General features: G+C 36.9%; 1 protein-coding gene across 1 annotated transcript in view; it reads left to right on the top strand.

The window, feature by feature from the left end:
* Positions 1-10,290, top strand: part of STIM2 (stromal interaction molecule 2) — a 97,866-nt gene extending 87,576 nt beyond the window's left edge. Inside the window, exons 11-12 of the mRNA XM_030491568.1 lie at positions 2,658-2,859; positions 3,665-10,290. Of these exons, the coding sequence (XP_030347428.1) occupies positions 2,658-2,859; positions 3,665-4,145 (683 nt within the window). The 3' untranslated portion in view covers positions 4,146-10,290. The remainder of the gene's footprint in view (positions 1-2,657; positions 2,860-3,664) is intronic.
* Positions 10,291-12,129: the final 1,839 nt, after the last annotated feature.

Consider the following 12,129-nt stretch of genomic DNA (forward strand, 5'->3'; position numbering starts at 1 on the left):
TTCAGTGGGGAAGTGAGGGGCAAATCCAGTTGAGGTTTTGAAAATCTGTTTATCATGCTTGGATTGCTGCTTAGACAAAAATTTATAATGAGTAATGCTGAATTTCTGTTAGCATACTTATCCTTTCATATGGAAGGGATGCAGTTTGTCTAGGGTCCTTTGAGCTGCTATGAAGATCACACCCTAGAGAGGCTGCGTGCTACATAGCTTTTAAAACATTCTTTAGTGGCTGGAACAAAATCTTGTTGTTGTCCAAGGGAAGCTTTCAGGCAGAATATTTGTGTTTGGATACAGTGGGTTGTTTGAGTGCAAGGCAGAGAGCCCAAGTGCTGGAAGGAGGGAAATCCAGCTTTGGTTAAACTATGATCAAAGGATATACACTGGGGATTCAGACCACCCTCATATCTTGAGTTATTACATCAGTAGAAGAGTCTGTTTAATGGAAGTTTTGATTAACTGGACTCTAGAGGCAAATCAAAAAGATGAGCTCCCATGTAGCTATTTAAACAAGCAATATCAAGCTGAGGAATGAGTAGGAAAGAAAACTTTGTCATATGTGTACATTTTTCTTCCAGGGCTGGGATTCTCAGAAGAAATTAGAACTATATTTTCAAATAGCATAAGGAGAATGATTGCCACTTTGCTGGCTTCATTTAGTGTTCCTAGGGCACATGTTTTTCTTCTGAATGTAACAAACTTTCTACAGGCTACAATGAAAAGTTCATTAATCCCCTTACAACACTACTTAAAATTGAATGATCTGTGGTTGAAATCAGTTCAGGAGTCAAATTATTGTAGGTTAGTTTGGTAACTGCTAAATTATTCCCACCCTTGAGACAAAAATGACAAATGCACATGAGGAAGGGCAGAAGCAAAATGGCTTGTCTCACTCATGAGGCTTCAGGCAAAATGCAACATGCAGACAGGTCAGCTGTGAACATGACTGTTTCACTCTCTGGATCTAAACCTAAGCCCTAATCTGGGCTGTTATCTTGCCCCAACATCATTTGATCTCAATATTGACAAAATGGGAAATCTGCCAGACAGGCTTCTTCGTGCTGCAACAATTGGGATGATAGATTAAAATGACATGAAGTAATAGAGCTGTTTAATCAGTCCTGAGCTGAAGAACAAAAAGGGATAAAGAAATAGATGTACAAGACTGAAACAAAATCATACAGGAAGGTGATAGCGAAACTTCTACTTTTCCATTGACTGATTAGGATTCAGCTGATTTCTTGATCTAGTGAGTTTCATTTGTAGTAGAAAACTCTAGATGGTAAATTCTCATAGCTGAATCCTTCATAATCCCATGTATATACACCTACAAGGAACCAAATGCTTGTGACTTCTCTCAAAATTCACTGATGGTGTGATTTTGTTCTTTTTTCATACGAGTGAGTAGGATGGCATCTGATTTACCTCAACACTTAGTAAGAACCCCTTTAGAAAATTTATACTCTCTTAGTTCACATTTGCTTTTAGTAATATTTTTGTGATGACCCAATCTTATTTTTGACCTGTTGAACCCCTGCTTTACAGGTCAGTAGGGAGTTCATCAGAATAAAATCAGAAGCTTGAGTTACATGACAACTGTCATGTTGGGACTTTTAAACCTTTCTTTTTTGTTCAGCTGGGTAGGAAACAAAATCTAAGTGTTGGTGAAGGTGCAGCTACTTGCTGTTTTGTGAAAGTTCTGATTTCCTGCGCTAGACCAGAATGGCAGCTCAACCTTTTCTGAGGTTCCATGAAGGGAAACTCTAACCTACCTGGTGCTAAACTGGCATCTCAAAACATAAAATGCATTTGTCAGGCTAGACATCCTTGTCTACAAAAATAACCTTCCCCCCCCCCCCCCCCCCCCCCCCCCCAAGTGTTTGGTAAGCATTTTGAACATGAGGGTAGGTCTGTCTTACCTAAGCAGTAATGCATTCTGTGGGACAGTTTGAGGAGGGGTATGAGAAATCCTGAGGCTCATAACAGGTAGCCTGAAAACAGGTCTGTAGATTTATTTCCATAGAAGTATTGCTGCCTAATAATATTTTCAAGGAGGAACTGGATTAGGAACATTTTATTTTGTCGCTTCCTGTTAGATACTTTCCAGGTCAAGTCTTGTGTTGCTGTTTCCACCTATTCTTAGTATTTTTGTTTCCAGAAATTCATAGTTAGGCTGGCAAAAGAAAGTGTTACCAAAAAGGAAATTCTTGAGGTAAAATTGAGTTTGAATTCTATATTTTATGTGATGTTATGTAAATGAAACTGATCTTCTGTGTCTAACGTAACTTTCAACTAATGCAGCCTATTTCATGGCTGTTTGGTTAGGTATATCTACATTGCAAAACCTTTGCAAATTCTTTTAAGCTCCAGATCACCACACAAGTAAAATACAGAATATTGTGTAATATACTAATTTCAGCACTGCTATTTTTAGTTTATTAAAGGGTTGGAAGTTTCAGTAGAATCTTTCTCTTTGTTCTCAAGAGAGCATAGTGAGCCAGAACTTTGGTGCGCATGGTCAGAGTAACATTTGACAGGCACAAAAACTGCTGCAGTTGCATCTTGGTTAGAGCTTCATCTAACTGTAGAATGTATGAGGTGATGCCAGTCTTTCTTTAATGTCACTTGGAGGGTTTTGGTTTGCTTTTTCTTTGCCTCAGGGTCCATTGTAAAACCTCCCAGCACACTGGCAAGAAGCAGTAGCTTGTGTCGGTCAAGACGCAATGTTGTGCCATCATCTCCACAGTCTCAGCATGCTTTGCACTCCCCTGACCCTGACATCCTTTCTGTGTCAAGCTGCCCAGCAATTTATCGAACTGAAGATGAGGAGGAAGCCATTTACTTCTCTGCTGATAAACAATGGTACGGAGATTAGCAAACAGCACTTGGAAATCTGATAGGATTATTTGAGAGTAACAGTTTAGAATTAGGGGTTGAACCAAGCAAAAAGTTAAAGTAATCTGTAGGATAATATAAATTAATATAGTCCACATGGAACAGAGAGTTCTTGTCTGATGTGTGTGTGTAAATAGCTAGCATGTCATATACAGTTAAGTAATGTTACAATCCAGGGTGCACTGAACTAACCCTGATTCTCCATTACAATATGTTACTGGCTTTTACATCTGAAACTAGGATCAAAAGCAATGTCAGCTACTGGGCGAAGAGAAGATGGATGGTAACACAGTTCTTACAGCATGTTGAGCGTGTACCTACTCTTGTTACATGGCCTCATAGGAAAAGGTTAAATTCCTTTTGGAAGGAGCAAATGAGCTTGTTGAAAGGTAGGGACACTTGTCCTGAAGAAACTTTTTGTATATGATAGGCTTAAATCTCCTTCTTTCATTTCATAACTTTTCTGACTTCACATGCCAGAAAGATAGTTTTTGTTCTTTGAAGTGAGATACAAATGACTGATTCTGGGCAGATGCTGCTGCCCACAAAAACAAGATTGCACAATTAACTATCTTAAGTTTAGATAATGAAATGATGTAATGCAAGTTGTGACATAAACTGTTTAACTAAATGGTTTTTGTTAATTAACTAAGCAAAAGTGTGGGTGGTGCTTTTAGGCTAATGTTATTGATTCTAAATTAATTTCCTTTTTTAACTGTATAAAGGAATTAGTAGTTTCATTATGTTTTCTCCTCTCTTTGCTCTGACTCAGGGAAGTACAGGAAACAGGTTCGGAATGTGACTCCTTAAATTCATCCACTGGAAGGAAGCAGTCTCCTCCAGCAAGTCTTGAGGTGTACCAGATGCTTTCTGCTCAGAAAGTATCTCCAGAAGAATGCTCCCTGGAGGAATCATCTACAGGAGACTCCTCTTCTCTAACTGCAGATATTTCTAGGGGCTCTCCTGACTGTGTAGGCATGGCAGAAACTAAGAGCATGATCTTTAGTCCTGCAAGCAAAGTTTATAATGGAATCCTGGAGAAGTCCTGCAGCATGAACCAGCTTTCAATTGGGATCCCGGTCCCAAAGCCTCGGCACACCTCCTGTTCTTCAGCCAGCAGTGATACTAAACCCAGCCATGAAGCTGTTTCTGTCCCCAGGATAAGTAGCATCCCACAGGACCTGTACCAAAATGGTGAAAAAAACAAAAAGCCATCAAAAATAAAAAGCCTCTTTAAGAAGAAGTGTAAGTGAGGTGGGCAGAAGAAGCCTGTAGTAGTGTTATAAGAACTCTGTTTTTTAAATCTTTAGGAATGTAATTCCATTTGAGCATTCCAGACTGGATGCCCTAATGGAATGCTCTGTAGGTCAACTATATTTAACTCACTGTACTGTCAAAGGTTGTGCCAGCTGTCAATGAGAAATCATTAAAAAGTTCAGACAGTTTACATTCATTTCTGCCTATTTATTTATTTTTTTTTTTTTTTGGTTTGTCTTAGTGTTTGTTAGGGGTTTTTTTAGTGGTTTATTTTTTCGTTTGTTTGGTTTTTTGTTTTTGGTTTTGGTTTTTTTTTTTTGTAGTTTATTTGTAAACCATTTTTAAGCCACTTGGACTTCTAAGCTTTAATGGACTAGTAAGCCTTCTTGGGCTTCCCAAAGTTTCTTGTTTACTGGAGCATCTTCCTAACTTTCTGTAGAGCTAGGACATTTATCTACTGGACTTTTAGAAAAAATAAAAGAAGTAGAACTAATTGAATTGCACTACTGTTTTACAGACTGGAAAAGTCTCTCTGCAAGTGAAACTGAAAGACTTGTATTTGTCTGAGAAGATGAATCTTTTCACTTTTAGATCTTTTGGGGTTTTTAAGTAGAACTTAGGATTTCTAATTGACTTGACTTCTGGAAATGGAAATACCATGCTTTTGTTATGGGAAGCTTTGTTAGATGCCTTTATTGTTAGAATGGTTCAAGTCCTGCTGTAAAGATCATGTTTTTCCCAGGACTTTCACTGTGATTTTGCTTCACTGCAGGCTGTATGACAAAAAAAAAAGGTAATTTAACAAGAGAAGAGGCTCTTGATTCCTTATGCAAGCAATGGATATGAATCTTGACTGAGGACTGAAAATATTCACCTTCTTCAAATGAGGAGGGGGATAGTAGCTTTTGTTTACAGACTGCTAGACAATGGACATTTGGCTTGTGAAAGTTTGTATTGTGGCAAAGATAATAAATTGGAAACATTATTGTGCTTGGGAATGTTCCAATTTTAGCTGATGCTTGTTTCAGAGGTCCTGCTAATTGAAAGCTGTTGCAGGCTACATTGCTTATGCTTACTGCTGTGTGTAAATTGTTATTTTTTTTTTTTTTTGATTAGCTATTAATGTCTTAATGTCCTCCTTTTGTAAGATTTCATACACTTTATTTTTGTATAGTTTGAAGATTCAGCTGTTCAAACATGTCTGAAGTAAATGGTATAATTTTATAATGCATACTGTTATACTAACTCATAATTTTAGATATAGAGATAGATATAAAGGTGAGACTTGACACACTTCAGATAAAAGCAATTTTTATGTTAAGCTTTTATAGGGAGAGAAGAAATTGCTGGGAGGTAACAAGGAAGCCTTCTTAGGGCAGCAGTAGCTAGTTGTTCAGAATAATTTTTATTTTTTTTAGCAGTTGGAGACAACAAATGTACTGCTTGAGCAACAGTGCCTTTCTTCAGTTTGTTTGAAAATATGAATACTGAGCACGAATTTCTTTTTAGGTACATTCCAAAGAAATACTTCTTGCTCTAGTGAACACAAGCAATTTACCCAGTGATGACTAAATGGTTTCTTAGCTCTTCCACAGTAACAGGTGCCACAGCCAGGAACCTGTGATTAGGGGCTCACTTCTTGCCAATATGTACATGCTGTACTGTATGAAAGAATAAATTCACTGACTGCCTGATTCTTTTTCTAGTAAGAAGCTTCAAAACCTGTAGCTAATTGGAATCAAGTGATGTCTTTTCTGTCATTTTCTACTTAGGTTCCACTGTACATAACTGATGTATTAGTTCTGTCCTCAAGAAGTGGTGGTGATTTTAACAGATGCATTTACTGCAGCTAGTGAAACGGCTAGAAGAGGGTCAGAAAATGGGATGGAGGCCTTACATGTGCAAATACCTTAAAAGTCCTGATACATTCATCAGTTCCTTAACAGAACAGAAGGAATCCAGAGTTTTACTGTTTAAAAATGGTTGTATGTCATCTATACAGAAAAGCATAGGAGGAGTCAGCTGTTTGGTAAAGTTAGGAAAAGAGAAATAGAAATATATTGTTCCGTTATTATATGAATCATCAGATTGAACAGCTAAAGCTGCAAAAAAATCATCACAAGGTAACAGTTGTGTCTCAAAGTTTGTACACTCTGTACATGGTAGAAAAAAAGCAGCAATGCAGAAAGACTTGTGCCAACCACCCACCTCAGTGCTCAGTCTTCAGAGTTGTAGTTAGAGCCCTGATGAAGTACTTGAACATGTACAAAGGGAAACAATACATAAAAGTAGGGAACTTACTTTGCCTCCCAAACAGCATGGAGAAGGCTACTACCAGAAAAGTGTTCGACTTTGATGTCTGCATCTGGGAAGGCTATAGCAAAAATTGAGTTTAGAGTAAGATCTGGGCTTGGATGGTAGATGTTACAATGTGAGTTTTGAGGAACTCTGCCTCTCTCATTACCAAAAAAGATGAAACTGAAGAGTGTATATTTACACATGGGACACAAATATCTGGTACTGAGGAGTGGGAGGACAGCACTTCTTAATCCTGACATCAGAGTCGGGCAAGCTTAAATGCTGAGAAGCCAAAACAGACAAATTCAGTTTTCTGTAGTAAGTATACCAAAAAAATATATATAGAAGGTACTGCACTCTTCATTGGCTGTGAGTTTAGGTGTTAAGTAACTTAACTGTCTTCTGGAAAAAAACCAACTCTGTGTATCACCAACTGTCCTGTAACTTATAGCTGCTTCTTAATAAATATTGTAGAACTAATAGCTTAAGTTACTATGATCAGAACTGATGAGTATTGTATGTTGGAGCACAAACTGTAATTTTAATAGATTTGGTATTGTTTTTATTATTTTGATAGACCCCTTGTACATCTTGACAGCTAAATTTGTCCACAGTTTAAGTGACTTACATTGCTCTTATTGTGGCTACTGTAGAAATGCTGGTCTTCAAACTGTTAGCATCCTTTCACTAAGGTATGTTGAGAACAGTGGCTCGGGTAGGTCCTCACTGGCAAACATCAAATCCAGTATTAATTTTGAAGTACCTGGTATGTGTCAACATCTCGGAAGTGAAAGGATGTGCTTCAAAAGGTCCTCTGTTTTTCCCCATTTGCTTAATGGTGTAACTTGAACTGGCTGGCAGACAGTCCAGCCAGCATTCCAAACACTAGGATTTCTGTAAGACATGTCAGTCATTCAAGACAATCATTTAGTGTCATCAGCTTTTGAATAGCTGAGGACTTTTTTTTTTTTTTGAGCTTGTATAGCTAAAATCCACATTCTGCTTTAAATTCTCCAGTATATATCGGAAGATGGAGGATCACTGCTTTCTTAAATGTTTTTTTAAGTACTTTGTCAGGACAGCAGCCCCTTTGTGGAAACTGCCTAAAAGGCTTCTCTGTGAAGAGGTTGTCATTTAACTCTTTCATCTCTAAAAGGAAGAAGTATCAAGTGTGTGGTTCTATATAAAGAAGTCAACACCAATTCTTCCAAAACTGAATAAACCCAAACCTTTCCACAATTCTTACAAAAGCTGTGTGCACTTTTTTCCTTATAAAAAAATTTCAGGAAAGGCATTTCTGGTTGCCATGGGGAATGCTTTTGATCAGCTTACAGACTTGGAGATTAAAGCAGTTGACTCTTTTTCCCTGCTCAGTGATGAAATTTAAAATTGCACATTGGCAGTTCCAAGTATATGTCAACTTTTCTTTCCTCACTTCGCTGGTACCTAGGTAGCAGATTACCCTCCACTTTCTGATGGGCAATTTGCTGAAAGAGGGAAGATTCTCTATCATAGTCAAGGTAATAATGTTATAGTAAGAATACAGTTCCTCATTTGGAAGCCTTGAAGAGAGTGAAGGCAAGGATGCTCGACTTGAGTTTTCTTACTATATTTATAGACGCCAGTTTGAGTTAGGCATTAATTTATGACTGATTGAAAGCTTACAAGATAAAATTAATTAGAAATTGAAGCTTCCAAGATTTTTACCTTCCCAATATATGGAAGAACAGCATGCAGAGGAGGGAGGTGAGCTCTAATTAGCATTTATTATACCACCAGCTTTTAGAGCTTCAGGATAGTTTCATTCCATTTCCAAGATACATTGCTGGAGAGGGATTATTACATTGGTTTTACAAGGTATGCAAAAAAGCATTTATTTTTCATTTACTTACAAGCAAGGGAGAAGAAGGTGAATAAACTGAATGCTTTTGTTTGTTTGTTTGTTTTAAAGCCAAATAGAGGACTTGGTTCTTGGAAGTCTTTACTATTTGCTTATCTCCTTGTACAATATGTTAAGTAGGTTGAGCACGGTTTTCTAATATGTTCCGGTTGCACAGACTAAAGTGATGCATTACTATTTCATGTTTGAAACACTGCTTGCTCTGAATTTGCTGTAGGCATTTTAATCATGGATCTTGCATCTTCATTGACCAATTGTTAAGCCTAGTAAGGCTCTTTGATTCCAAGTGCTGATAAACTTTTCTACTAGTGACTTAAACACAGATGTTGGTATAACCAGTAACCGAAAAAAGGCTTTTACCAGTAGAGTTTGACTGCCTGACAGCATGTAAATGTTTAGGAAACCATTCTTTGAGGCTTCAGCAGCAGTTCAACAATGTCATACACATTTTCAATAGCTAGCTTTCCCTTCCAGCTCTTTAGCTATGGTGCTGATCTGAAACTCCACTTAGTCCTCTCTTGCATAAACAGAATGCACTGATTCATATAAATTGTAACAATTAACCTTTAAACTGTTGTTCCCAGTTGCTCTTGCATTTGACATTACTTAAGCAAGATGGCAGTGCTTAAACAGTCCACTTCAGTCTTTCAGAAATAACACTGATTTGTTACCTCTTTTTTTCTCTACATCTTTGAATCTCAAGTTTACAAAATTGTGTGTGTGTGTGTGTTCTGTGTATCTAATGCTTCACTGAAATTAGAGTGGGAAAATTAATTTATGCTTAGATGTTAAGGAAAGCACATTTGAGCAGGGTAAATGGAAATTCCTCTTGCTCTTTGCAGTTGATGAAAAGGAGTTCAGAGGTTTTTCATCTGTTCCTGAGTCAGAAGACTAAGGAATCCTCATGACTTACATTACTGGAGATGAGAGGTACATTCAATCTCGGAGCTTTCAGATCAGTAACTCTTAATCCAAGAGAAAAGAATCAACAACCCCCCAAACAAAACACCCTTTCTTTGTTTTGTTTGCACATACAAAAGATGTGCTTTGCAGAGTATTACCTTCATATTTCTGTTATGTTTTTGACCCAATATTAAATTTGGTAGTTACAGCACTAACTTATGTGAGTGATTGCCAGACCTCGGAGCAGTTTCAGATAATGATTTTAGTAGTGTGTCTTAAAGTCAGTTTTGGTTTAATATGTGTTAAAGACATCTGAATTAAGACTTTCTCCTGTACATTCCTTTTATTTTAATTCAGTTCTTTGTGATCCTTCTACTGTTAAAAAATAAACAGGTACTGATAGTTGATTCATGTTCATGTTTATAATACAGTAATTTTTTTTTCAGCAGAGAATTACTAATAGAAAATGGTAGATGCTTTTTACAATATCCAACCATGATCTAGTCTTGAGAAACACTGCTGTACTTCAGTTGAAGTAGGTAGGGCACTGAGTGATGCAATTTCTGTGTGAGTAGTAAAGTTATCCTTCTTAAATTCTCCTTTGTTCTTTATTTGTATCTTACCTTGATACTGCACAATTATTTTCAGACTTGAATTAGTTTAAAATTAAGGTCAGTATGTCCAGCCCTACGGAAGTCAGTCTTCAGTTGTCAGCCATTAGTCCATTCTTACTGAAATTAAAATCTTGAATATTTGTACTAGCTTATTAGCTTGGTTGGTGGTAAAGTGGGTTCCTGGAAGTTTTCGGATGAAAGGCAGAGAACTTGAAGTAAACCAGGTAACTTGTATTCTTTATCAGCTTTCATATCCGTCTCCCAATAAGACCAAGTCTCCCCACAGAAGGTAGATGTACTTCTTGCTTGGAACCTTGTAGTTAATTACATTTGGCTATCTAATTCTGATAACTTGCTTGTGCATTGTGCTTGCTTGCTTTTCAATAGCTGACAAAAGCTATAGGAGATCTTGGGGGTTTGTTTTTTTTTTTTTTTTAAAGACAACAACATTGCTGTAAAAAGAGATAAAAAAAAAAAAAGACTGACACGAGAAATAGAAATGTGCCAGGCTCTGACCTGAGTAGAACCAACAATGATCCCAGCTTTTTGTATGAAAGAATTGTTTAAATAGTTCTTAATGAAATGAACTGAGTAGCGTGTGTATTTTCACATTGCTCTCCTCCAAGCAACAAAAATAATTAAAATACCCTACATTTCAGCAAGGCTGTTTGGGAGATGCCTTGCCCTGTTTTTATTTTCAATTTAAATAACATTAAGTTGTAGTGAGTGTTCAGAGTATTAACACCTGACTTAAAAGTTAGCAGAACTTGAATGACTTGCATTGTTTTCTTTAATTACAGCTATACAAAAATGTAGATACTTGCATAAAACCCGTCATTGGATCTAGGTATGTTTCAATGACATAGCAAGAAGAGGACCAAGACAAGTAAATGTGTGCACAATTTAAATCTATCTTAAGATGCTTTACTGTTCTGGGAAGAGATGTTGTTCTTCATGCAGATTCTGCTCTTCCTCTAATTGCTCTTAGCTTCTGTTTGTTTTCATTAGTTGAACTAAAATAAGAAACAAAGCCCTCAGACTGACTATTTTCTGTCTCTCTAATATATACACACTGTACTTGCTTTTAACCTCATCTACTGCATGTTGTTAATGCTGTACACAAATGCAGTTGGAGTATTTCTTTGGTGTCGTACAGCATGATGCATTTCATTCCCCTTTCTAGTTTACCTCCCATTAGCTATATATTGCTTTACAACTGGAAAAAATGAGGTTTTGGGAATTGAATCTGTTTGCATATAAAAATATTTCTTTTTCCTGTGAGTCTTATGAGAAATGTCCTGCTTGGAGAGTCTGAGACAGTATTTTCCTGTGTTTATTCATGTTACTTTGCTTTATTTTATAAGTGGATATTGATTTCTGATGTGGTGTTACACTTAATGTTGAATAAATCTGACTTCCATTTTGAAAAGTGAAACTGTGTTAGTGAAAATATTATGTAATGTTACCTGATCTTAGACTGTTCCCAGAGTATATAAACTTTGATAGTTATTTACTAAAACCAAAGAAACCTTGAGATAAATTTTCTTTGTTCTGCTTAGGATTCTGGCCAATATTTATTTGTTTCATGACATTATTGAAACTTGACAGCAATATTACTGGGAAGGCACATGTAGAGACAGTTTCGTTTGTCGGCTAGGGTGCTACAGTTAGGCTTGGAAATCCTGAGTCTTACTGCTTTTGCTTGAAATAGCCTGTCTGAGCTGAAGTTGCTTCATATTTTGAGGATATGGGATTTTGTGGGTTTTCTTCCAAACAAAGTGAAAAGCCTTTCCAAATGACTGTTGGAATAATGAATAGCCTTGTGATTTTGAGCGTGACGATTAGTTTGAGAACCTGGGGCTCTCTACAAAAAAAAATCAACTCTGAGAAGGAAGAAGCACTAGTTATGCATCAAGAAGAGCTTTTTAGAAAGGGCTTCTCTTGTAATCAAAAGTTGAACTTATGCAGGGATGACAAGATTTCAGTGAGATAAAGGAGTGACAGTACAAGTGTGGACCATGGGATCAGTGTGATTTATGTTTAGAGAACTTACAGTGCAAAATTAGTTTCTCCTAGATAAAAATAGGGTATGGGTAATTGAATCTGTGTATAAATTATTTTCAGTTGTAGTTGTCTAATACAGCCCTCTTCAGAAGCAGTAACTTGGTGTCAGTTGGTCACTGGTTTCCCTTCAAATTGTTGTTAGTGTTCTTGATTAAAGAGTGTTCACTGTTTGTCAATGCAAAAAGCATATAGGTGGACAAA

The sequence above is a fragment of the Strigops habroptila genome, chromosome 7 (genome assembly GCF_004027225.2).
Source record: "Strigops habroptila isolate Jane chromosome 7, bStrHab1.2.pri, whole genome shotgun sequence".
Taxonomy (NCBI): domain Eukaryota; kingdom Metazoa; phylum Chordata; class Aves; order Psittaciformes; family Psittacidae; genus Strigops; species Strigops habroptila.